The sequence below is a fragment of the Micropterus salmoides genome, unplaced genomic scaffold (assembly GCF_014851395.1).
Source record: "Micropterus salmoides isolate LMB-PRFRI ecotype aquatic unplaced genomic scaffold, ASM1485139v1 Ms_hic_scaffold_11, whole genome shotgun sequence".
NCBI lineage: Eukaryota > Metazoa > Chordata > Actinopteri > Centrarchiformes > Centrarchidae > Micropterus > Micropterus salmoides.
In genome coordinates, this window is record NW_024040152.1 from 7,437,396 (window position 1) to 7,465,223 (window position 27,828).

Sequence of the window (27,828 nt, forward strand, 5' to 3'; positions counted from 1 at the left end):
TCTGAATCCCCTAATGGACTGAATCTGCATTTTTTCTGGCTCAGTGAGCGGTTATGAACTGTCTGTGCAACTGAGGACATGACAGGGGACCCATCACTCTCTGCTCAACTTTTCTACCTACTTCCCCAGTAACAAACAATGTGAATCACATTGCAGCATATCAACTCTAGATCAGCATTGGATTAAATTCACAGAAATGTAAATCGATTCAATGAGCAGAATTTCAACAGAATACAAATGTAATAGGGCAACCAGACTGGTACAAATGTGGACATTTGTTAGCTTAAAATACTGTAACAATGCTGTTTATGAATACTCAGTGCTCAATTATTAAGGCTTGTTTATGATTACATGCAACATCTATGTTAGAAAAAAACTAGTTCCATTCCGTCATCCTGCACATATTCTTTTTAGAGCTAGAAACAATCAGATTTAAGTCCTGCAGCACAATGTAAACACAGTCCTGCTATCAAGAGTCAGACGCTGAATCATTTTCAAACTCTGGATTAGACCCTAGACTGCATTAAAGTCTCCTCCACTACCTACCAAGCAAGCTGAGTAACAGCATGGTTACCTAAGCAGCTCATGCATATCCCACTGCTCTAACAGTGGGATATGTACCTTTTTTAGGACTAATAGTCCAACCCATGGGTAAATAACAAAAGGCCTTATGAAACTGATTGCCACTAGAAAATCAGTTGGCCTGAAGAGGTTCTTATACCGTAATCCTTTAAAACGTACTATGGAAAGAAAGAAACTGCAGCATATTTGATTGTGAATTATAGAGTGATTTTAATTTTCTCAATTATCTCCCTGTGAAAGTCTTATTTAACATACTTCTTAATTTGAATCATCAAATAACAAGACTTAACACAACCATGATATTATCAACAGGCAGAGGAGGCTGAGATGGGATAAGATTATTTTTGATACATGCTGTGAGACCTCTTTAGATGAATTGTAAAATCCTTTTCATCAAGACTGAATAACAATAGGACTTGTAAATAAAATGTAAAATGTACATAAAATGGTATGTTCAACATTCAATATTCTAAAGCCTAACCAATATTTCAGTAAAAAGCATTGTAATTTGACCAAAAGGAGACTTTTTGTTCTAGCTGCACTGCAGTCAAGTCCCACAGGGGTTCAAACCTGGTAAAGGCCCAGCTGCTTCTGTTCTGTACCATATGATATCGGTCGCTGGTGAAATGAAGTGTGAAGAGAGATCGTACCTGGGGAGTAAACTTTTAAAGTGCTACCATTTCCTCAACAAATATGAACGAGAGTTGCATGTCTATTCTTGGAACTTTGTGGTTGTGACTAAACATTATCAGTCACTAGAGTTCAGCTCGAGCGAATGTCAAAAAAGGAACCTCAATTTAAGGTCCTTTCCCTTCAGTTCTTGACGTTAAATGGTTTCGTTTTTTTTAGATGGTTTTGTATTTTATTTCTTACCTATATTATTTATACGGGTTGCATCTGTTTATTACCATATTGTATATTTGTCAACAATTATATCTTGTCAGTATTCAGAATATGTGCATGTACATTTGAGGGGTGTTGGCTAATGTAATGTAACTTACAAACTGACTAATCAGACTAATAAGTCGTTAGGTCTTGCTCGCTTTGGTTATACAGCTTCATCAAAAGTACAGCTGCCTGGATTCTCTGACCTCTTTAGGATCATATGCTTTATTGTATAACATTTGTGGGTGGATACGCACAAGTGACAACATGCAAAAAATTCTGCACAAGCAGTTCGAAGGTGTTATTCAAAGAAAAGTTTAATTTCTCAGTATGAATAACTTTTTCTCTATGGACCTGTTCCAAGATTTACATCATCAGCTCTTTAGTTTTTGGCTCTAGGCTTTGTGAGAGAACCTTTCATGTTCTCAAATATTGATTGAGCCATTAACCACAGTTACAAAAAATTCATTTGTTAATTTAGTATTCAATATTAATAAGTACCTTTACACATTGTTGATGCTTTATTAAGTTGCAGACTATGTCCTACAGTGAGGAAAATAAGTATCTGAACATCCTGCTATTTTGCAAGTTCTCCCACTTAGAAATCATGGAGGGGTCTGAAATTGTCATCGTAGGTGCATGTCCACTGTGAGAGACATAATCTAAAAAAAAAAATTCCAGAAATCACAATGTATGATTTTTTAACTATTTATTTGTATGATACAGCTGCAAATAAGTATTTGAACACTTGTCTATCAGCTAGAATTCTGACTCTCAAAGACCTGTTAGTCTGCCTTCAAAATGTCCACCTCCACTCCATTTATTATCCTAAATTAGATGCACCTGTTTGAGGTTGTTAGCTGCATAAAGACACCTGTCCACCCCATACAATCAGTAAGAATCCAACTACTAACATGGCCAAGACCAAAGAGCTGTCCAAAGACACTAGAGACAAACTTGTACACCTCCACAAGGCTGGAAAGGGCTACTGGGAAATTGCCAAGCAGCTTGGTGAAAAAAGGTCCACTGTTGGAGCAATCATTAGAAAATGGAAGAAGCTAAACATGACTGTCAATCTCCCTCGGACTGGGGCTCCATGCAAGATCTCACCTCGTGGGGTCTCAATGATCCTAAGAATGGTGAGAAATCAGCCCAGAACTACACGGGAGGAGCTGGTCAATGACCTGAGAAGAGCTGGGACCACCGTTTCCAAGGTTACTGTTGGTAATACACTAAGACGTCATGGTTTGAAATCATGCATGGCACGGAAGGTTCCCCTGCTTAAACCAGCACATGTCAAGGCCCGTCTTCAGTTTGCCAATGACCATTTGGATGATCCAGAGGAGTCATGGGAGAAAGTCATGTGGTCAGATGAGACCAAAATAGAACTTTTTGGTCATAATTCCACCAACCGTGTTTGGAGGAAGAAGAATTGAGTACCATCCCAAGAACACCATCCCAAGAAGACCATCCCTACTGTGAAGCATGGGGGTGGTAGCATCATGCTTTGGGGGTGTTTTTCTACACATGGGACAGGGCGACTGCACTGTATTAAGGAGAGGATGACCGGGGCCATGTATTGCGAGATTTTGGGGAACAACCTCCTTCCCTCAGTTAGAGCATTGAAGATGGGTCGAGGCCGGGTCTTCCAACATGACAATGACCCGAAGCACACAGCCAGGATAACCAAGGAGTGGCTCTGTAAGAAGCATATCAAGGTTCTGGCGTGGCCTAGCCAGTCTCCAGACCTAAACCCAATAGACAATCTTTGGAGGGAGCTCAAACTCTGTGTTTCTCAGCGACAGCCCAGAAACCTGACTGATCTAGAGAAGATCTGTGTGGAGGAGTGGGCCAGAATCCCTCCTGCAGTGTGTGCAAACCTGGTGAAAAACTACAGGAAACGTTTGACCTCTGTAATTGCAAACAAAGGCTACTGTACCAAATATTAACATTGATTTTCGCAGCTGTATCATACAAATAAATAGTTAAAAAATTGATTGCGTAAAAACGTTGACGCGTCGCTGCATCCGGTGTGGGATTCTCCCGGACAAGCTCCAGCTACAAGACTGCGCCTTCGACCGTCTAAAGTTTGGAGTATTTCAGACAAGACGCTCAACAACGTGCTGCTCCGTGAGCTCTCTGAACTGGAAACAGCTTCACTGCAGCACAACTGCTGTCCACGAATACATGAAGCAGCACGAACACGTGAAACTAAAGTATCCCGGAGCACTTTGTCTAGACGGCAGCACCGTAAATCGTGTTTACTTTCTGTCGCCACACAAGCACGGTACATTATCAGCATGAGGACACGTAGTCCGTTAAAATGTTTATTGCCTTCATGTTAAAAGTAATTTATGCCCCGCTGCTGTCATGGTAACGTAACGTTAGACCGCGTGTCATCTAATGTTCGGCCGTTTCCTGTTTTCTGTTAATTTAACGGCCATGTATGAGCGAGAAAACAGCTCAAACTAACAGTACAGACGATCTGTGGCTGTCTGGACAGTCTGTGAGTCCTTTCAGGTGTTCACTGATGTAGAAATACATTTTATTATCATACTGTATTACTCAATATTGAAATTAATCCATGTCAGAAACATTTAAAGTAAAGTAGCCTAATTAATGTCTGTTATTGTTATTATCACAACACAGCAGTGACGTGAAAATTTTATTCATTTTAAGATTTGCTTCCATTGTCATTATTCTAATGTGCTTCATCAGGATGACTGAATAAAATATAGATTTATTGATTAGACATGTTTTTGATATTTTAGTATAATGTATTTTATTGGTATGTTAATCGAGTTATAGGCAACTTTTCTTTCTTTAGAATAAACAAAATTAGTCGTTAGATTAATTGACTAATCGAAAAAATAATCGTTAGATTAATCGACCTGAAAAATAATCGATGTGTACAACCCTAAGACAAACCATTCATGTTATTGTAAGGGCAGGCTGGTCAGTGGATGGAATCAAACATCACACACCCACAGACAACAGGTCGTTCCTACTCTTCACAAAATTGTTAATTATATATTATTATTTTTCTTTTAAATACTGGATAGAGAAGAGAACAATATAGTAATTTGTCCATAGCCGCTGAAAAGGACGTTTCCTGTTACCATTAAACTGTTGTGTTACAATGATCAGTGATCTCTGGCCTGCAGAGATCAGCAATGAAAAGAGATAATGGACTTCCTCTTCTACTACTGTGTGCAACTTGTTTATTTGTCCTGCTAGGGCCCAATCAGACCGACTGCAGGTTGCAAAATGCGAGATGCACTGCCTCTTTGTTGAAGTTTGACAATCTGCGTCAAATGTGTGGCTGGTAAAATTTTAACATTCACTAGCCATTTGGCTGGTGGTCAAAAAAGTATATTTTGCACCCTGTGAAAAGTACTTAATAAAAATACTTTTATAAAATGTTGTTGAATGTGGAAATTAAAAAGTCTGACACAATTTTGAATTCATCTGCTGCCATATGGACTGAAAACAGACCTCCCTAATAGAAGGTTTGCGAGCATGTGTTTGCAATTCAGTTTTGCAGTCAACCTTTAAGTGTTAAGCCAGAATGTCTGACTTTCCCAGTTCCCCTTCTGGGTTCTACCACCACAAAATAAACCTCAACATGTGACAAATTCTACTAAAGTGTGTCCATGTGGAGTTGTGAGGAACCTTATTAGAATCAATGTAAGAAACACCTTTTTGAGTTCTGTGGTCCCTCCTGTAGCCTAGCTACCACCTTAGCTTCATGTTGAGCAACGACAACCCCAAGATATCAACTGCACCTGAGAATGCTGGTATAAGTAGTACTGACTCGTAACAGAATAGTACTAAAATGAGAAATGTGCCTCAGACCACTAGCATTGCTTCTACATTTTACCACTTGTCTAAAAGAAGGAGATGTCAGATGAAATTGTCATTTTCAGGTGTAATGTTTGAGTGGTGCAGCTTTCTTTATAGGGCCAGCTAACTTCTGAATGAATAGATATTAGGGGTGTAACGATACACCAAATCCACGGTTCGGTTCATACCCCCCCCCCCCCCCCCCCCCATATTGTTTTTCAGTACAATTATTATTATTATTATTATTATTATATGTTCGAAGGTGTAATATTTACAAAACATAGGCCTACAGCTTGCACTAACTTTAAATACAGAGTTTTCAACATATAATTCACTTGGGCAGGCTGGCCAGGTATACTTGCACCTGCCAAAGTATATTTGGCGACCCATTTTTGCATTTTGCAGTGAAACACAGAGAGAGATGTTACCTGATATTACGTTAACAGACACACAGGAAACGTTGCATTATGGAGCAACAGTGAATGCACCACTAACTAACGTTAGTTTCGGTTTCGATCCATATGAGGTGCACTTTAAAACTGAATCATGGGTGACTTTTAATAAAAATGGCGACTTTATGAAACATACTGCTGATGGAGAAAGTCAGCAGAGACACATGCAGGGAGAGAGGGGGACAGAAAGAGGCGGAGCAAGCTGGCGTGTTTGCTGTGAGAGACCAGAGGTGCAGGCTACCTGAGTGAGTGTGGGGAGAAGAGCAGAGGAGCAGATTAAAGTAGTAAATAAACACTAAACTAAGGTGGAAAATTACCTACAATAACCTATTGTCAAAACAAATACGATATAAAACGCTACCAAGCCAACCCCCCCACCGGCCACCGCCACAGTTGCACAGTTGTCTTAATCAGAGCTCAACAGTCCGGGGAGCGGGTGTGTCTCGGTTCAGCGTCTCGGATCCGCGACACAAGACCGTGGACTTTGGTCTCGGTTTAAGAACCATTACTGCCCTAATAGAAAGATCATTCTTATTTATTAATAGCTGTGGCACACAATAAGGAACCATGCATACTATCACATCTTACACTTAAGACTGGACTGCAAAGCACTTACACTGCAGTGTTTCCCCACACATAGGGCTGCAACTAATGAATATTTTTGTAGTCAACTAATAATTGAAAAATAATCGTGACTAGTCACGAACTAGGGCTAGACAGCAATAATAATTAAGTAATTGTTCAATAAATATTTTACTTTTTTTACTCATGCATATTTGTTTTTATCAAAGATTTTATCATAATTATTTTGAATGTTCTACCACAGATTTGTGAAGTGATCCACTGTTTGGCCTCAAATGTTGACCATAAAGAAGAGTTTAAACCACAATTAACCATCAGGTTTCTTCAACTTTCACTCAAGAGCAGAAACCCTTTAAACTTGAAAATAATAATGATTTGATAGTTAGCGTGATAATTATCGATATCGAAGGATATGAAATTTTTTTCATAATAAAATTTAAAACGCTAGGGGGGAAATGGGGAAGAACACAAGACAGCATAGTCTACTCCTATAATTCACCGATTTACTATTGCACTTAATGTGTTTGCTAACACAACTAAAAGAGCGTTCTCTTAGCCAGCACCATCCATGAGACCTCAAAACCAAGAATGCAAAAAGTATGGAGAGACTGCTCAAACGTTGTGTCTACTGCATGGGTGTACGATTGCCAAACAATGCTGTTGATCTGATCCTCCATTGCAGAGTGCGGTGACAGATGTACCTGGAGTGGTACAGGTGAGTTTGCAGCCCCGTTCGTACGTCCAACTGCAACTGCTGTGTGTTTGCGGCAGGGAGAGGGCCTAATACGACCTACAACACCATGGTGGAGGTCTTGCTGTGGTTTTTAAAAAACATTTCATCTGCCAGTCAATAAGCACTGGCACGTACTCTTCTTTTGAACTACAGATGACTAAGGTTGGTCATTCAAATACATTTAATTGTAATTTAGTCTAGCGGCCACCTCGGCCAGCGGCCTCTTTTCTTTCCTATTTTTCTGACTTCTTATCATCCATTATTAAGCTGGACAGAGTGATCATTTTTGGCGATTTTAATATTCATGTGGATGATGATACTTGCAAAAATGCTTCTGAATTTGTAAATATTACTGAATCTTTTAACTTCACTCAGCATGTCTCCTACGCACAGCAAGGGACATACGCTCGATCTTGTTCTTTCTCGTGGTTTCAACAATAATAATGTTTGCATCGAAGATGTATTTGTTGAGGTTCCTCTGCCTGCTAAACGAGCGTCCTGCTCACGTTTGATTAACCAGATTACTGTTGAGAAATTTTCTGCTGCTTTTAACGCAAGCTCGGTTCTTATTTCGAATGACGCGGACACTTGTGCACAGGCGTTTAATGATCACTGCAACCTGCTGTTGGACAAATTGGCGCCTCTTAACACTAGAGAAATTCCCTCTGTTAATACATCCCTGTGGATGAATGACGCCATTCGCAGCTTGAGGCGTGTCTGTCGGAGAACTGAGCGTTTATGGAAAGCGACTGCCTGCATCTTAAAGAGCTCTTAATAGACTTAAACGTAATGATCAAGGATGCTAGATCCTCTTACTTTACTAACCTCATATCTGCCTGTAAAAAAATGTTGACAGCCACCTTTTGTCTCAATTTGGGGACAAGGTTAGAGCTGTCAGGGCAGGCATTGTTCCATCAGCAAACCCCCATATAGTTAAACATCACAGACTTTCAATACTGGACTCCCTCTGCCCCATTAGCCTGAATGACATCATTAAGTTAGTGGGCATGATGAGACCTTCACAAAGCCCGGTTGATATTTTACCCAGATCCTTGTTTTTAAAATTCATACATCTACTTGGCCCATGTTTGGTTTCAATTTTAAACTTATCTCTTCAGCTGGGCCAGGTCCCCAGCTGTTTTAAGCATGCTGTTGTTCAGCCTATCTTGAAAAAGAACAATCTTGATGCAGCTTCATTTAGAAACTATAGGCCTATTTCTAAATTGCCTTTTCTTTCGAAAATTCTAGAAAAGGTTGTTGCGAACCAGCTACATAATGTTTTGGATTCCCATAATATCTTTGATAAATTTTAGTCTGGTTTTCATAAAAACCATTCAACTGAGACTGCCCTCCTTAGGGTCTCAAATGATATTTTGATGGCTGCTGATGGGGGTAAATGTTCTGTGCTGGTCCTATTAGATCCCAGTGCAGCGTTTGATACTGTTGATCACTGCACTCTAATTGATAGACTGAAAACAACTGTGGTCATTACCGGATCAGCTCTGAACTGGTTTTCCTCCTATCTCTCTGACAGGAGTTTCTCTGTGTCCATAGGAACATATATGTCAGACTCTGCTCCTTTGTCCTGTGGTGTGCCCCAAGGTTCTGTGCTCGGCCCCCTGCTGTTCAGTCTGTATATGCTTCCTCTTTATGATTAGATTATTGGTAGCTTTGAAGAGATATCTTATCATTGTTATGCTGATGACTTCCAATTATATTTATCTTTTAGTCCTCATAGGCTAGACAAACTGTCCGTGTTGCACAATTGCTTAGCATCCATTAACAAATGGATGGCAGACAACTTTTTGCAACTAAATACAGACAAAACTGAGATGTTTATTTTTGCCCCAGACAACATTACCCCTAAAATTAGGCAGGGCCTTGGGGCTCTATCATCCTCTGATGGTAATGTTGTGCGAAATCTGGGTGTCATTTTTGACAAATCTATGTTTTAACAGTCATGTTAAATCTGTGGTTCGTTCCTGTTTTTTCCATCTCAGGAACATTGCTAAGATTAGATCTATGGCTTCTAAAGAAGAGACGGAGATGCTTGTTCATGCTTTTATTTCTCCTCGTCTGGATTTTGAACACATCCTCCATAGATCGACTGCAAGTTGTGCAGAATGCAGCTGCAAGGCTTTTGTCTAAAACTAACAAGAGATCGCACATTACTCCTGTGCTTAAGGCTCTTCATTGGCTTCCGATTGGTTTTAGAGTACATTTTAAAATTTTAACCATTAGTTACAGAGCCTTGCATGGTCAAGCTCCCTCTTACATCCAGGATCTGTTGCATGCACACATTTCTGGTCACTCTCTGAGTGACCTTTTAACTGTTCCCAGAACACGTTATAAAACAAGAGGTAATCGTGCTTTCTGTGTGGTGGCTCCAAGGCTCTGGAACGCTCTTGGATTCTGTGGAAACTTTTAGAAAACACCTTAAGACACGTCTTTTTAGACAAGCTTTTAACTAGCCATATAGTTTTGTATTTTAAGTGTTGTTGTTGTTGTTATTTGTTTTATTTTATTCTATTTTTTACTGTGAAGCACTTTGTGACCCCTCTTGTCTGTGAAGGGTGCTATATAAATAAAGTTTACTTACTTACTCCAAGTTAACAGCCAGGCTTTATCACCCAAAACAATAAGCTCATAATCTGATTTATTGCCAAGTAGGTTTAAAATTTAAAATTTTTAACTTTTTAACTAAGATTTTTGCTTTGTAACTATATAAAATAAAAGCAAATTAAAAGCAAGTACTATAACCCCAACTTTACACTAACAATGTATTGTCTATTGGGCTAAAACAAATTAAATCTATTAATTCGATGACTAAAAAGAAGTACTTCTTAAAAGATGCATCAATGAATCGATGATGATGATGATGATGATGATGAGCTTCGAGTACTAAAATCATTGTTAGCTGCAGCCCTAGTGTCTTTACAATAACAAAGCAACAGTCCCTTGCAAATATTCAAATTCTACGCTTCTTTCATGAATGCTTCTTTTTCGTGAGTAGTCTTAAGGTTAAGCAGTCATGACAGACAATGGAAACAATACTGCCCCCAGCACTTCTGTGGTGCATTGCGGTTAGAAATGAACAACCAGAAATGTTCTGAATGAGAAGATTGATCTCTCCCTTAAACAGCCTCTCTGTAATGACACGTCGACAATGAAATTTCATGTCGACAAATTTTTTTAAATCGACGTCATCGATTACGTCAACTAATTGTTGCAGCCCTACCCACACATAGACTTTACTTGGGCAGGCCACCCAGGTGTATTTGACGACCCATTTTAGCATTTTGATGAGAAACACACAGTTGTTATCAAGACATGGACACAGTGAATATTTTTTAAGATCTGCATAGGCACTTCCTGTACGGACACCAGTGCAGATCTGCGAGCACGGTAACACTAAATGCTAGGCTAGCTTCCTCTCCCCATTCTTCAAAGGACATGTGACAGGTGCTGTTATTAGTAGGGCTGTCCACGATTAAGGATTTACATAGTCGAATCAGAATTGTCAAGTCTTGCCTATAGTCGACTGATAGAATCATGTGTCTGTTCGGCAACTTTATAAAACACACTATTGATGGAGAAAGTCAACAGATCTGACACATACATGGAGAAGGAGACACAAAGAGGTGGGGCGCGCTGTGTTTGTAGCACAGGTGTGTGAGTGTGAGGAAAAGAGAACTGAAGAAACAGCCAATTAAATTAATGAGTAAACACTTAAATAAGGTGGAGAAGGAAGTAGAATTAAAATGCTAAAATAAGAAATAATCTATTAGAAATAAAACAATATTCCCCCAGCCAACACCGCAACCAAGTTGTTTGACATTCTGTGTGAAACATGCATTATTAAACAATGTAACCACACTAAACAGTCAGAAATGCAATCTCAATCAAATTGACCTTCGACAAACATAACTGGGAACTTTTTACCCAATTTATTGACTGAAGTTAAATGTAACCGCTGTGAAGCACAGTGTACACCACTTTCTTTCCACACCACAATATTGTTCAATCAGGCCAGCCTTCAAATCATTTACACATTCAAGTCAGGTCAACACTGCAATTGCTGAAAATGATCTTATTCATATTCCGATCAGACCTCAACCAGAGAATGATCAAGCAACGCTGTCATGTCACGGTTCACACTCACAGAAAAGAGTGAAGCTGCAGCACAGCTCAGCATCTGATAAGGAATCCATGATGAGACAGTTTCTGAACGCTGGCAGGCCTCAAATGCTATGCCTGCACTGTGAGTACAATTAATATATTAGCAGCCAATTTCAAAAGATTTCCACAGCCAGCATTGTTTATTAGTGCAAAACGGCTTAATGTTGAACACCAATATAAGTCAATGCTGAAGCACTGGGGATACCAGCTAAGGCCCAGACAGAAAGTATTTCAAAACGTGAGGTTCCTTTTTGGTTGAATTTAGAAGGGCGCTTGCTCTGGTATTGTTTGAGGGTGAGGGGTGTAAAAACACGCAGGAGACGTGGAAACAGAGATCCGTGTGGGCACATGAGACCCTCAGAAAGAGGAGACACCACTGATAGTACCACCAATTGGTCCAGGAGCTTCGTCTTAATGATGGTCGGTTCAAGTTGAATTTTTTTCAACTTTTTGTGCTCAGAGAGCTCCTTCAAAAACGCAAGGCGCAGCAGGCGCCCAGGGCCAAGGTTATTATAGTTTGGGATTTTTCAATAGTTTTTATTTTTATTTCGTTTTGACTTTTTGTTTTCAATTTAAGTTTAGTTTTAATTCGTTTTTGAAGTGGGTTTGCTGGTTTAGTTTATATTTTTTGATAATGCTTAGTTTTAGTTTATTAGTTTCCGTGTTAGTTTTAGTCTTTGTCGCTGCATGAAACGAAGCTCAGTTCAGTCTAGTTCAGTCTAGTTCATTTTTTTCAAAAAACATTAAAATACAAGTACAATCATTAGAAATAATGCAGATTTGTGAAAAGGGGCATATTTTTTAAGCTATCTGAAGCTTGCACATAGGGGCCCAAACACTAAGGAAATATTTTAAGTACTAACACATTTTCAAAATAAATACTGCAAATAAATGAAGCACATGCAATCTACAGTATAATTTCTAACCTACATACAGAAAACCCTAAGAGCAAACTAACCTAATCCTACAGTGGTCCCAAGAAATTCATTAGATCAGTCTCTAGCTCCATCATTCTTGGTTATATAGGTGAAAAACAATAAATGGAGGTGAAATACAATTGATGGACACCTTAGAAATTGGAAGAATGTGTAGGCCTCCCTTGAGCCACAAACAACAGGTCCCTAGCACCCTGAAGGCAAGTATGACTGGAAAGCAGTTCCACCGGCTTCATATCCACTCAAAAAGTAGGCTTATTAGACCCTTTAAAATAAATAAATGAATAAATAAATGAACAAAAACTAAGGACATTTACTCTTTAATTTTAGTTAGTTTTATAAACCTACAATACAGTTTAGTTATCGTTTTTTTGTAAAGCCTTATTTCAGTTAACGAAAATGTTTTTTCACATCTAGTTTCCGTTATTTCGTTCGTCTTCATTAACTATAATAGCAACCTTGCCCAGGGCACATGAACAGCCCGCAAAGTGCTCACTGCCAATAGGAAATTCAAAAAAGGTGCCTCTCACTGCAAAAAATGTATTCTGTCTGATCGGGGCCTAACTGGTCAGTTTAATTTCAATCACATCAGAGGTGATCAACAGGTGGTTTTCTCTAGGATTAAAATACAGTTTGTATAAGAATTTATTAAGCTCTAATAAAACAATGGACAGCAAGGAGCTGGTCTACAGTAGGGCTTAACAAATTTATTTTAATAATCTACTGGTTATTTTTCTATTATGTTATCAATAAACATAAAAAACAAACTGAAGAGACCTGCTCATCAACATCCCAGATCAAGCTCTCAGTTGGTGGTCAAGATGAGAGGAGGCGGAGTCTGTGTTTTACAAACATGGTCAAAATGGACACAGTTCCCCAAATGTTAAGACTTTTTTATGTCAAGATGAAAACCATATTTTCATCTTGTTGTTGCGGTTTTGCAAATTTCAAAAAATGCACTGCGGAATGTTCTGGTTAAACGTGTCGCCTATGTTCATAAAAATCTGCTTTTTAATATGTTACCATGTTTTAATACACTTAAGTATCTGTTAAGTTCTGTGTGTGTAGCATGAAGGGACTACAAACTTTCCTTTTTGGTATACAACTTTGTGTGGTATAATGATAAATAAACTACCTTGAAAAATGACCATCAGAATTTCTTCAACCAACAGTCTGAAACCCGAAGATGTTCAGTTTACTCTAATGCTAAGACAAGGGAAAGCAGCAAATCACATTTAAGCAGCTAGAAAGTTTGACATTTTTGCTTGAAAAATAAATAAATTACTCAATTATAAAAAATAGTTAACTATTCATTTTAAACTATGGTTGCAGATCTAGTCTACATTAAATACCCACCAAAGTAAAGGTCTATCAAAGTAGAGCACAACATCCTTATAGTCTAGATTATGTTAATTACACACCAGCACTTTAGAACAGTAAAATTATAAAACTTCATGATCCGCACTGAGCTACTGAGTTTCCATGTTCCATTCCCATAAAGTATTTCAAGTTAATTTCCTGTGAGAGCAGTCTTATTATTAGACATTCTAGGAGTGACAGTTGGCTTTGCATTTTCTCTGAGGGCCTTATTAAATATCTTTTCCTGACATATTTTGTTGACTCACGCATTGATTCTTTGGATTCTATAATGACAGTGGTGTAGAACTTAATTATGGACAATTAAATTCTATGTTAATTGTTTAAATATTCTTTTTTCTGTTCTGTGTTTCATAGCTTATTATAGGAATATGTTAATACAATCCTCATAAGGGCAGAGAACCACCCCTCCCATTACTGTTGCAGAACTGTAATCACTGCCAAGTCCTTTGGAGCTACCCTTGAAATAACTGGGCAAGGCAAGCAGCACTTGTGTAAATCAGTGCCACCTGAGCTGACAAATGAATAGGCAATTATTCAGGTTAGCGGCCGAGTTGCTACGAGTTGTCTTGAACACAGTAGCAGGACCCTGCATCAAGGATGGCTGTCAAAAGACTTTCAGAAAATTACCCCATCAACTGCCTGGCACATATTTGGGCAACTGGATTACACTCACGCATGCAAGCTACGTTGCTCAAAGATGTATTGTTTAACCCACAAAAATTTGCGGTTGGCAGATTTAGGCTAAATGATGGCAGGAAAGTCAGTCATAAAGCAGTTTCTTGATTGACATTATGAATAAATAATTTGACAGTGTTAGGCAATATCAACAACATTTACATCACCACATTCTTAAAGGCAACATAAAGCCACCCACTTCAGTAAAAGACAATGTGCAGTACTTCGGCTGAACATGGATGCTCTGTGTGAAGGTTATAAAGTGAAGTCAAGGCCACTTCAGTCATTTAAGGAGAGATTCTGTTTCACACTGCATTCCCCTGATAAATTTTCCTTGTTTCAATCCTCTCTTTGGTCCTAGAAAAGTAATAATTAAATTCACCCACTCCAGTGGAGGTACTCATATGGACAAACGTACTGTAGCATTTACAGTAATTATTTACCACAATTAGTCAGACTGCAGAATTGAAACATCAGTGTTTGGGAGCTATTTATAAACATAGTGAACACAGATGACAACTCTACCATTAACAGTGTGCCGCATAAAGTACTTGATATACAGTACAAATTGAAAGCATCATTTTACTTAGCATGACAATGTAACATTTTATAACTACAATGCTTTGGGTCAAGGAAAAAAGTTGAAAAAGAACAGCAGGAAAGTGCTGAATGGGAGTGGACTTCAGGGCAAAGCTATAAACACAATTAACACCTGCAGTATATTAAATATAAGTACACAAATGTTCTCTCCTCATCACGAATACGGGATTTCAACTCTAAAAAACATTTAAGAAGTGAAATCAAAAGGCAATCAAACTCTCCCAACAGTCTCATTTCAGTATCAATTCAATCTGTACTGTTAAGTTTGCTTTTATTTACTGTTACCTTAAAGCATGATTTATACTCCTGCATAGGGTCTACGTGCGTAGCTGCGCCGTAGGCTACGCACGTAGCCAGGCATTTATACTCATGCGTCCATGTGTCCGTCAATCTGCAGTTACACCCCCAAACGCTAGTCGGCTGTAGCGCTACAGCGTCCACTGTGTTGACTTCTGCCAGCCGAACAGGGTAACTTCCGGTTTAACGCTCCGCTAATGTGAATGAGGGTAAAATTGTATACGTGCGGCTGGTATAGCCATTTCCAATGTTATCGACCGAATGAATCACATTCTGATAGTGAAACGAGTCATTTCGCTCGGGTTGTGATGGTCAAATATATTGATCCACGCTGCTAGTAAAAATTACTTCAAAGCACAGGCACTTCCTGTCGGCTCAGAGGCATCGCAAGGCTACCCTGCCAACTAATCACAGAGCTTACGGTCCGCCTCGACTTGACGTGTAGTTACATTTTTGAGGAGGTGCATGTCAGGCCGTCGATTTGATACAGAACTATAAATTGCACTTAAAGTGGGGCAAGCAATTTGAATCTAAAAATCATCTGCTCACTTTACATTCTGCGTGAGTTGAAAGAAAATCCGGTGCTTGTACACAGCTCTGCCTCTGTAAAATAAACTAAGTGGCCCAAACCATGCTACACAACACTATTACAGCCATTCCAGTCATGATTTGTGTGTCAGGTAACATTAAATGACTTGCCCATGGACTTTCAGCTAACTTTCTAGTTTGCTAAGACAAGCTGTTGTAATGAAGAGTTGTGAGTATCACTGTCTGGAGCTGGTGTACAGGAACTGGCTCCACAGTAGCAACTGTAACGACAATTTGCTAACCCACAACTTAGCTAACATAAGTTACATTACTTGCTGTGTCGTTGTTCACTCTATATCATGGCATTTGTCGTGGTCTTAGATTTCTCCATAATAGCTTATCGTGTTATTCTTTTACAGATGCTGCAAATCAAGCTAATCAATTTGAATATATTAAATAATTTAAATCAGCACACCATGGCTGGGATGCACTGGTCTGAGTAATGCAGGAAAAACTTGTCTTGGACTCATAACAATGCTGGTCTACCATAATTAAAACCATACCGTTTCATTTTTAACAGGGTGATATCACAAACTGAGTTTGTTTTCCTCTCTTAGCACTGGTGTGAAATAAGTGTTTACCAAGCAATGGGTAGATCCTCCTTGTTTAGGAGGATCTGAGGTGAGATGTGAGGTGGGAAGAAAAGTGTAGCCATGGGGTCATTTTTGCTGCCACTGGCCACCCACATACAACATGGTTACAATTTACTGGTGAAGACAGTTTAAAATGGATGGGCAAACACCCAAGTCCTTACTCAAGCTATGCATAAGTACATTAGTATCACATAGCCACTATGTAACCTAAACATACAGTACGCTGCTCTACCTTTCATGCAGCAATTAAACTACTTCATTTAATATTTTAAGTGCATGAAAGTTATAATTAAAATTACAAAGCACTGAAAGTGTGTGTAAATCACAAAATTTGTTCTTTTGATTTCAGCACAATGGTGGTTTACAGTATAGTATCACAAACGTATCACGAAACACATAACTTGTGCCTTCAGAATTTGGTAGTTTTATCTTTCATAGAGAGGATGTGGTCATAGGCTGCTGTCAACTTGAAATAATAATAAGTTAAAATGGTTTCCAAAGAATGAAAACATCCATAAATTATCATCTAACCACTCCTGCAGCATAATAGCCTACTATTATTCATTGCAATCCTTATGTTCACTATGTCCCAAATAGTTATTACTTTGCCAAAACAAAAGAGCTTCTGTATTTCATTGTGGGAGACGTGGATGCAGTGTTTAAAAACAATAGTGTGAAATAGGCTATACTCAGCATAAAAATAGTGAGAGGGTTGAGAGAATAGATGTATTGGTACTTAAACTTGCCACCATAGGAAGGATGAGTGGAAGGGTGAGTGTAGAGTTTGGGTGGAGTATCATTTTAAGTTGAGTATTCAGCAACCATCAAATTAAAATATCTGCAAAGGTGTTATTTTGTCAACCAACGACTGCAAGAGTCTACATGCAATTGTGGATCAAAGGCTGCACCCCCCTCACCACACACACGTGCATGTAGACCAACAGCACTGAATACATCCAACAGAAATCTTAACAGAAGCAAGGTTGTTGTAAAGCACCTAGTTTTACAGCTGTTACTATGAGAATGCGGTTGGTGTTGTCCTGACCACATCCTCCCATCACAAGTTTATAACAAGAACAGAGGTCTGACTGACTGTGAAACAGGCTGCCTTGTTAACACTGCTCCAACCCTTCACAACCACCATCTCGGTGCAATATTTGATCAGTTATAGCTGTCAAAAACAAAAACTGCCGCCATCAAGATGATACTGGCATGCAGACAAGGGCAGGGCTTGCTACATACTTGATTTGCTTGGTAGCCTTTTTAGATAGAGGAAATTCTGTTCTGCTTTTACACATTTACTTTCTATTTGCAAAGCCACATTTACTCAACTTTATATATGTTTACTGTCTCCATATTATTAATAACGTGTTTGTGATATGGCAGTGTAAGTCCAAATAACTTTCCAGCCAGTCAATTCAGAATATGAACTGTTTTAAATTTTTTGGTACGTGAGCAGTATTTATTTATGAATTTATTATGGTTACTATTTTTTCTATCTCTATAAAGATTTCCACTTCCTGGTAGCAGTCCATGTTCTTTTAATGGTAACTTAACATGACATTCATTTTGGCTCCAAATGATCGGAAGTCATCATCTCTGCTGTGACTCACTGATGTTTATCAATCTGTGTGCTGTGTTGCTAAGCAAATGACACAAAATTATTTCAAACATTTTTATTATTTCTTATGCCTTGTCCTGAATGTTTTCATTGTGTAGTCTGATATGGCACCTAATTGAATTTAGGTCATTGAACATTTCAGAATGATTTCCTGTCTGCATGGATTCCCTGGCACTGGACCACCATGTATAAACCTCTGGACCAGTTCACTAAATTTGACAGGGGCATTAATCTTGACAGGAACATGTTATATGAGGAAGCCTTTCTCTGTCTCTTCTTTAACAATACGTTTTGAGTTGGGTCCTAAATGTCTTTTTTTAAAAATCTGTCTAAAATGGATGGACTTCTCTTATTCAAATAAGCCTCCACACTTTTCACCAGAGCCTATAGCTCACAGGAGCGGACATCCAACTAAAATAAATTACACTCAAATGGCCTGGGAACTGAGACAGGTCCTTGTGTAGTAAGAGATTACTTGGAACCTTACAAGACAGAAATGTCAATATTACCTCTATCAATCTCCAGGAAGAGGGCATGTCAAAGTTCAACACCCACAATTTGCCAAGAATGCGTTTCCTGTAAAACCTGGTAAAAAAAGGTGAACAGCTGTACACCGTCCACTGCCAGAGAATGTGCCCAAAGCAGAGAGATCTCACTCAGGCATCAAATCATATACCTGATTATGGTATTGATTGTGCAGATAAATGGTTAAGCCAAACAAATTCACTCAAACATACCTACCACTACCATCTCAAAAGTGCTTCTCAACAAATTCCTTACACTAGCTTATGAATTATAAATCTAGCTGCCCCTCAAGGGAATGAAATCTCTGAGTCTTCTAAACTACTTCTAAAGTAAAATGTAAGCAATATCGAACTAAGAGACATACATTTCTGAGCCATTCTGGGTCTCTGCCACGTTTATGGAGGACAGTTAATATGAAGAATAAGATAAAGAATAACAAATCCTTTGATAAGTATCACCAAGTGTCTCCCCTTCCCCATTTTCAAACTTGTTCCTTTACAGTCTTGACATTATGACAAATACAGCAGCAGAGGCAATACTCTCATCGCAGAGTTGCTGACATTAGCCACAGACAATGTCTCAGAGGTTTACAACATACAGTAGATTGATGCAATGAGAGGAAGTGTCATCATCTTTGGTACCCCTTAAGCAATACTCACAACGCCCATAGCCTTGCGACAAGAAAAACTCTAATGTAAAGCTTTAGACTGAAAGTCAGAATCATAATGGTTCTAAGACTAAATAGTTATAAAGTATGAATCTGTTAAAGGTATGTTATATAGATAGCCCTCTGAAAAATGTATGCATGTGTTGACTGCTGAAATGCATGTATGCATCTTTATTTTGTATTTTTATTATCTGTATAATATATTTGTTTTAGCTTCTGTATTATGTAGTATAATAAATAGTACATTTAGTACCAGACTTCTTTTGTAAATTAGAGTTAGATATGATAGTTAACTGCTTTATTCCTGTACTTCTCTGTTGTAACACTTTATTTCCCCCATCCACGAACAATAAAGATAATGATATCTAAACCTCTCTCTCTACAGGCATCCACATATAGCTAGATTACAGACATTCAAGATAAAATAAGGAGAAGCTCTGCTATACAAATGATGTGCAAAATATTCAAAGTACATGATGTGCTTCTCTACTGGCCTGTATTTTGTAAACCATCTATTTCACTAAAGTGTTATTTATAATCACGTCAGGTGAGGCTAATAAAAAAGCAGGCACAATGTGTATACAAAAGAGACTAAAGAAAGAGCAGGGGGTTTGCATTGTAACTTCCAACACCCTATGTTCAGTGTAGATGTGCAGGCTAGCTCACCGGAATGAGAGGCAAAATAGAGACTTTAAGTTCAATGCTTACCTTGATAATGCTGCTCCTGCGTGGTATTTCAGATTTGGCATCCAATCCGACAGAGGTGTTGGCGGCTTCCACCCCGGCTTGGCTGCCAGGTGCGACGTGTGATCCCGAACCGACCATATTTTGTGATATCCCACAGTCTCCATTCAAGAACGACACTTCGCAATGCGTCTTATCAGCTGCTTCGTCGCTGGGCACGGCCGTATCCCCAAGATTCAACGGAGGCAGGCTGCCGTCATTCCCAAACTCCGCCATATGCACTTCGAGCGCACACACACACGCGCGCGCGCACACACACACACAGGCTGGCAAGCTGCTGGGTAGCAAAGCCTTATGTTTCAGCTTTACACAAATTTCCTGCCTGGCTTACTGCCTCGTTGTAACATTTGCACGCAATTCTGCCGTATCATCTCCCGGTGCACGTTTCTGTCAGGTTCCTACAGACAGAGGGGCTTGCTCCGTGCATTGTGCTCTGTAAAGAGAAACCACGGCGATTAGCATAATTAGGCAACATGGCATTAGTAACAACAGTCACATTAATAGTACCACCTTTTTAGTTTTGCGAAGACGGTATGAAGCTGAAGCGTTAGAACGCGGATGTAAACTTACAACCAGTGAAGCTGTTATCGTAAATACACCGTGATAAAACGCTTACAGCCGACGTGCTGCCCAATTGGTACGGGCTTTGTTGCGTTTGTATACAAGTTCACGGTTTTAACCACATTTCCACCGTTTGTATCCCACACCACCCCACTATGCCGAATTTTTACTGTAGTGATAACCCACCCTCTTCACCTTAGCAGTGGGTATTGAACTTAATGTGGAACATTAAGTTCAATAACATTAAACGCATGTTCAGTGATCAGTTCAACCAACTCGCACATAAATCTCATGATTAAGATAGCTTATGTACGGTACGGTGGCTTAATGTACTTGCCGTTTGAACTGCCTTCTCTCTCCATGTTAAGGACGGTCTTCCTCTTAAAGTTGTTGCAGCAAGTGAGCAGCCAGACTACCGTTTGCTGTCTGTGCTACTGTGTGCTGAGCTGAGCTAGGTGGCTAGCTTGCTAATCTCTCTGGCTAGCTAGCTGTTAGTTGGGTAACGTTAAAGTTAGTTTTCACACCCAACTCAAAGTCCAATCAATATATCTCCCTGTTATAACGTTAAGCCTAGTAAGCAAACAAAGGAAGACATTTCCTCCACCGCCAGGTAATCTCAACGGTCTGTATTTACTCCGTTTAAGTCTTAAAAAAGCTTAAACTGTGATTTGCCGTTAGGTGTCTGAGTAAACGTGTTGACAAACCGTCACTCAGAAAAGTCATTTCCAACAAGCAAACTTCTGGACGTGAACGCGCAACAGGCAAAACAGGCTGTGTTGTCAATCAAACCTATTTTTTTCACAGGCAGGCAAGAAACGCCCCCTTATTTACTTTTTTACTGGTCTATCCAGAACAAATAAACCTGTGTGTGCTGAGTTCACAATATACTCAGATCATCTCCAGTTACCTTGGCTTAATGGAAACAATATAGGAATTTTATTTTGCCTTTGCACAAATGCATGTTTCATTTGTCAAAGATGTCTGGATTTTGAAAATTTATTTCAAATTCTCAGTATTTTATTTTCATAGGTACAAGTTTATGGACCAATATACCATATTTAGTTTAAAATAGTTTGCGATGTAAATCCTAGGTGGGCCTTTAAAACACACCTCAACAAGAAAATGCATATAGCACAAAAGTCAACAAGTACATACTTTACTATCACTTTTGTTCCACAAATTGCCTAGATGAAAGATGTTGTTAATATAAAAAGAGGTCTACTGCTCAGTCATTTTCACATGTAGTGCAGGAAACTTGTGTCCTTGAGGATAAAAACACTAATCACAGAAGATAGGATTTTTTTCAAGCACTGGGCAGAGCAAGGAGAAAAGTTATACTAAAAGCCTTTATTGGGTTAAACACACCAATCTCATTGGGAGTGCCTGTAGGACATCTTTTATTATTAATGTAGTTGCTGTTGACGTCACTTTATTCAGAAGCTACATATGACTTCTCTAGAAGACAGCAATAATCTCACAATAAAGTCACAGTGTGTGTGAGGTCTTCCTTTTTATGAGGACAGTGCATGGAGATGATCGACTGACGAAATAAGTAAGTGGTGAAGTAACAGCCTTCACTGGAAGCCTCTTGTACTTTTGCAGCAGGTTTCTTGTGAAAATAAATGCACACAGGAACCCATGTGACCAAACAGAATCATCATGAATCATCAATTCTTGGAGATGACCAAGAGCTTTGAAATATTACTCCCACATGGTAGAGCAAAACATGCATGTAGTTTGGATAAAAAAGCAGGAGGTATAGTGAGTTATACAACAGAGCCATCTGCTGGTCTACAAGGGACAGTGCAATCTTCTTACACTGAACAAAAATATAAATGCAACATATTTTTTTTTTGCCCCCATTCATCATGAGCTGACCTCAAAGAACTAAGACTTTCTCTATGTACACAAAAGGCCTTTTTCTCCCAAATATTGTTCACAAATCTGTCAATATCTGTGTTAGTGAGCACTTCTCCTTTGCCAAGATAATCCATTTACCTCACAGGTTGTGGCATATCAAGATGCTGATCAGACAGCATGGGTATTGCACAGGTATGCCTTAGGCTGGCCACAATAAAAGGCCACTTTTGTCTGAAATAATAAGTATACTTTTCTGTTGCAGAAATATGCTACTTCTGGTTCCTGTCCTGTTAACTCTCTTGCATCCCCTATGATTTATTTAGTGTGACCCCCCAGGCTTGGCACCACTAATGTAGTGTTAGTCTAGATTTTGTGACACAATGACATGGCACAGCTGTTCATTTATATTTAAATTAATACAAATTACATTGCAGTCTTGACAGGAAAAAGTTCAAGCTAATAAATATCTAAATGTTGTGATGATATTTACCGTTAAGCAGTCTTGCAAATGTAATGTGACGGTAAAGAAAAGCTTTTTGTAGAAGTATGTCTCTGATCAAAATCTTTTTGTTTCTTAACGGTAAAGGGAATGTGGTATGGTGGTGGTGTTTACTCAGCGCTCCAGAAAGACTTGTATTCTTGCTGTAGTTTGAATGTGCATGCATTTCTACATTGCACATTATACATACAGTATACATTTATACACTATATAATAATTTGATCCATTGTTAATATAAAATATTGATTAGTGCAGCTTTAACATTGGACAAGTTGATAGCCACTCAAAACAGCAACCTGTGCACTGAAGCAAAGATGATCATCAGCTGGTTAATTGGCGTTTGAAGTGGATTCATCTTGTTGAAAAATGAATGCAAATATGTTAGAAGGCAGTGGCACTGTCAGTCACCGTCAAGTGCGATCTGACAGGCCAGGTCATCATCATTTCAGAGTATGGTGTCCAACCATAGTAAAATGCTCTGTTTCTAGTTGTTTTCCATACTTCACCACACAGATGGATATAATAATGAAATATATATTAAAACAACAACAGTGATTTAAGCTTTAATGTTTAAGATCCAGCTGACAGTTGAAATTGAGTATCAACATTGGACTAGTAGATAATACAGTGAATTTAGACCACCCATATTTGTAAAGAAAAAGCTTATTTTCTTCCAATTATAATGAAAAAGTTACTTGTAAGACACATGTATTTGAAAATAGTCCAAACAGTTAAGTACAATTTACAGACTTAAGGGCTAATCTTTAGCCTATTGGAATGATTTCAGTGGTACATTTGCATGAAGCAGGACACCAGGCATGCACCAGCTTATTACTGCATCCAGTCGTGTTTTTCAGGATCGGACAGTTGAAGTATTTGTTTATGTAAGGACAGGGGTTGGCTGAAATAAAAAATATAACAATGAAGAGGTTAGCTCATTGTCTTTTTTTTTTTTTTTACCCAAATAGACAATATTCCCTGGGATATACTCATAGGATATACTACATACTATTTGCCATACAAAGAACCCACAGTGTGTATTTGTCATAATATGTGTTACTTACTGCAGAGTTTGTCCTCACAGTGATCGGGACAGGAAGCACAAGGGGGTCCAGCCTTATAAGGTGGCCATCTCCTGAAGTTTCCTCTGTTAGACAAATAAGAAAGTCATCAGTTTTTTGAACCCAACTCCACTTGACAATGAGCTAACTTCCCATTAAACAGATAGACAGTGTCATAATTAACCTAAAATCACATGTAAAACAAAGTCATGGATTATATGGTTATGGACGGTGAATGAGGGTCACATACGCTCGATAATAATGGCAGCCATAGTAATAGATGTTGTTAGGGCACAATGTCACTGCACAGCCAACTCTGTAGGAGCTGTTCCACACCACCTGACAACACAAACACAAAATCATTGTTTTCAGTGCCACTTTTATTTGGGACCTCTTAAATACTCCATTCATGTTTTTGTTTTTTAAATATTTCATTCCTGACAGTTCTTTACACACCTGGGCGGGTGGTGAAAACTGATTAAAAAATGCATATTTGGTTTTGCTAAAATGCAAATATACCTTCTTAAAAACACAATAATGACTGTTTATGCTGGTACAATAAATGCTATCTTTCCAATTTGTTTGAAACGATATGAGTGAATGAGGATTGGTCGCACTTATTTTAATTCACCATAAAATGAATATTTAGGAACACAAAAATTCTCTTCAAAAGCTAGAATCCACAGAAACAGTATCTCATCTGTCCTGAAAAAAAAAAAAAAATACAATACACTTTTCTAAACTATTGCTAAAGCTTAGAGGAAATATTTGTACTGGATTCCCAATAAAAGCACAACGCTGACACACAAACTCAGTAGCATACAGTTTCTTATTTACACTTCCACTAGATATAGAGCAACATTAGCATTCATTTGGAGTTGTGTTTCTGGTCACCTGCTGAATGTAAATCATATTCACACTCCTCTCAACTCTGTTTTTGGTCTTTGCTTACTCCTTAAAGAAATGTCTTTAGCTGCTAAATGCCCTACTGAAAACAGCTGCCTGCTGCAGCTGAAAACAATGCTATGTGATCGGTGAGAGAGAACCAAAACAGTGAGTTGAAAGACACTAAAACTGGCAACATGTTACCTGTGTATAATGACCAATACTTTCGCCATCGGTAGAGCCATTGGGATACAGGTAGTGTGCCACCTCGCTGTGCCAGGCATCAACGACATCCTTCCATGCGAAAGGTTTGGATGAATAGAACAGATTCTCACCTAATTCATATCCTGCTCGTTGGTGAGAAATACATGGCAGCACTGATTAATGTTTATCTGCAATGGTTTTATTTCCATGTCCCAGTAGATTAAGTTATTTATAGATAAAACAGGGTTCATTAAAAGGCCTGTTGATAATAATCTCCTTAATGATAACATATCCTACTCTGTGTAATTTCTTATTAAAAGAAGTTATTAAGACTGGAGATAAGATAATGTTCACTGTGACTCTGATCATCAATCACAAGGTCAGTCAGTTCACAGGGACCTTCACACTGAATGCACCTCTTTTGAGATATTAGAAAAAGGTCCTGGCACATGTGGAGTAAGGTAAAGGAGAAACAAGAGCAACAAAGGAGGAGAAATATACCATTGAGCATGCGAGTGCTGGGTGGTCCATGAGCCAAAATACATTTGTCAACCCAGGCCTGAGCATTGACTGCTACCTCCTCACTATAGTTCTGTAGAAAAAAAAATCAAGGGTTTCATTTGAAACTTGACAACCACAATTTAGAAAAAGACTTTTCTAATTCTCTCACACGATATTGGTTTTGAAAACTGGATCAATTGTGATTTGAAGGACGGATGAAATTTCCACTCTAATTCTTATGATATGAAAAGTGATTGAACTGGTCTTCCCCTGGTGTGCTTTTCATACAGCCCAAAGCCAAAGCTCCATATAAACATGAGTTTTTTCTTTTTTACTTTTGTGCAGAAACCTAACACATCCAAGAATCCAGATCTTTTTTGGAAAGGAAATAAATCATCTTTAGTCTCCTGCAGACTGACAGATTTTCAACTGTGTAAAAGGCATTTGTAATGGTTAGGCTTGGCTCCCTATTGAATAGATTACAGGATGTTGATTTCAATGAAAGTAATTCCTCAACTGTAATAAACACAGAGGTTACCTTTTAGATTGATTATAATCATCTATGATAGACAGTAGTCAAAATGTATTTTCACATTTTCATACATCATTTGTAACATCCGTACAATCAGTATGGTTTTGACCTGCTTTAACTATTAGAGTTCACTGCATCAGAACAATTAACGCTGAGTCAACACTTAACATCAAACAATATAACCCTGATTTTGAAAAGCTGCTTATGATTTTCAGGCGTCTTGCAGAAGACCTCACCCACTCTATTGTTTTTTTTTTCTGTCCCACAAGTGAGGAAAAAACTACTGCTGAGAATTGTTAACAAATATTATCTGAGCTGCCTTTATTATGAGAGTACAAAGCAGGACTGACCATTTTCAGCATGTTAGAAGCAGTAGGCTGGACCGCTCTCCTGAAGACATTGTGCTGGTCAACGATCTCAGCCTGAACCATTGTGTTTTCTGGGCAAATGTCTGCACACACACAGACATGCACACACACATCCACTTAAAATGGGTAAACAAACAGATTAAAGATATAATAAAGACTGATATTTACTCTGGCGGCTTAATAAACACAATATGACTTAAACATATCCTGGTTTAATTACTCTGAAATGGCTTGACATATCAAAGGAACATGCATAAAGCATTCTGCCAAATCCCATAATCTTATTCAGACTTATTGGCATGGACACAGAGTTGATGGTGGAAAGTAAAAGTAAAGTTAAACAAACCTGATGCACTTAACATTGTACTTACCTTGCTGTGGACACGCCATGGCACACAGAAAAGCAGGTTTAAAAATGAGAAGAAAGTTATGTTAAGTTCTCATCAGTAACAGTATGTGTACCAGAATATTAAATACACAATATGAGCACTGAGCATTTTACTTAACTCAAGTAAAATTTTACTTTACTGAAAACCAAAGGCATTAGCAAATATTATCTAAAGCAAAAACACTCATTCTCAACACTCATATTTTAAAAACAACAAAACATTTATTTCGTTTGCTTCCTGAAAATGGATGAATTCCCACTAAAAATGCTATTTCACTTTCAATGTCTCCATACCACAATTAGTGCAATTACATCCAAAACAAATATTTGAAAAGTAGTTTTTCCATATTATAACAAATATAATGATATTAGAAAATGTTCATATGGTTACCTTCTCTAAATTGCCCCGACCTAGATTTGACTCAAGCAATGAACCTAGTTTTGTTATCTCATCATTTATTTGGCATGTAAAACCTTAGAATGTACTCCAGTGTCACAAAATTAAAATACCCCAGTGCAGTATTAGTACTTCAAAGCTGTATTCAAGTATTGTATTTAAGTAAACATACTTTCATATCTATAAAACCCCTTGTAATGCATCACACACTGTATTACAATGTCTTTTTGATTTTTATTAAATAAAAAAAAAACAACTTAGATTTCTACTCACCGCAATGCAGGCAGAGTGCACTTGACGCAGTGTCAAGATGCAAATCAGAAGTGCGAACATTTTCCTGAACAAAAAGGAAAATGCCTATGCACCGTAAAGAAAAACAAGAAAGTAAGACTACTAAAAAGACTTAAGACATTTGTAAATTATATTTTGACACATCTTTTCAGTTTTATTATTAGAATAATAGTATTTGTATTTCATTTTAATAGATCTTTTAGTTTGAAATTGAAAGTCAATTCAAAAAAGAAATCATACATATAAAGAAAATAAAGCAATAAATGGAAACAAAACGTTTACATAAAGAACATGTTGCTGTTGCCCCTCCTTGAGTTTTCTGTAAATTCTTCTATTCCTATCATGAAAAGATATTAAAAAAATGTTGCAAATATGACTGAGAGGCATACCTGCTCTTTGG

At 38.3% G+C, this 27,828-nt stretch overlaps 2 protein-coding genes across 2 annotated transcripts in view; both read right to left on the bottom strand.

Annotated features, from left to right (window-relative positions):
• Positions 1–20,314, bottom strand: part of LOC119897088 (inactive phospholipase C-like protein 2) — a 46,530-nt gene extending 26,216 nt beyond the window's left edge. Inside the window, exon 1 of the mRNA XM_038710647.1 lies at positions 19,846–20,314. Within this exon, the coding sequence (XP_038566575.1) occupies positions 19,846–20,097 (252 nt within the window). The 5' untranslated portion in view covers positions 20,098–20,314. The remainder of the gene's footprint in view (positions 1–19,845) is intronic.
• Positions 20,315–23,422: 3,108 nt separating this feature from the next.
• LOC119896847 (cysteine-rich venom protein) lies at positions 23,423–27,470 on the bottom strand. Its single transcript, XM_038710279.1, has 7 exons — positions 27,407–27,470; positions 26,335–26,435; positions 25,453–25,543; positions 24,952–25,094; positions 24,113–24,201; positions 23,866–23,948; positions 23,423–23,702 (listed from the first exon to the last, which is right to left on the bottom strand). The coding sequence occupies exons 1-7, from the start codon at positions 27,468–27,470 to the stop codon at positions 23,566–23,568; spliced, it is 708 nt and encodes a 235-aa protein (XP_038566207.1). The 3' UTR covers positions 23,423–23,565.
• Positions 27,471–27,828: the final 358 nt, after the last annotated feature.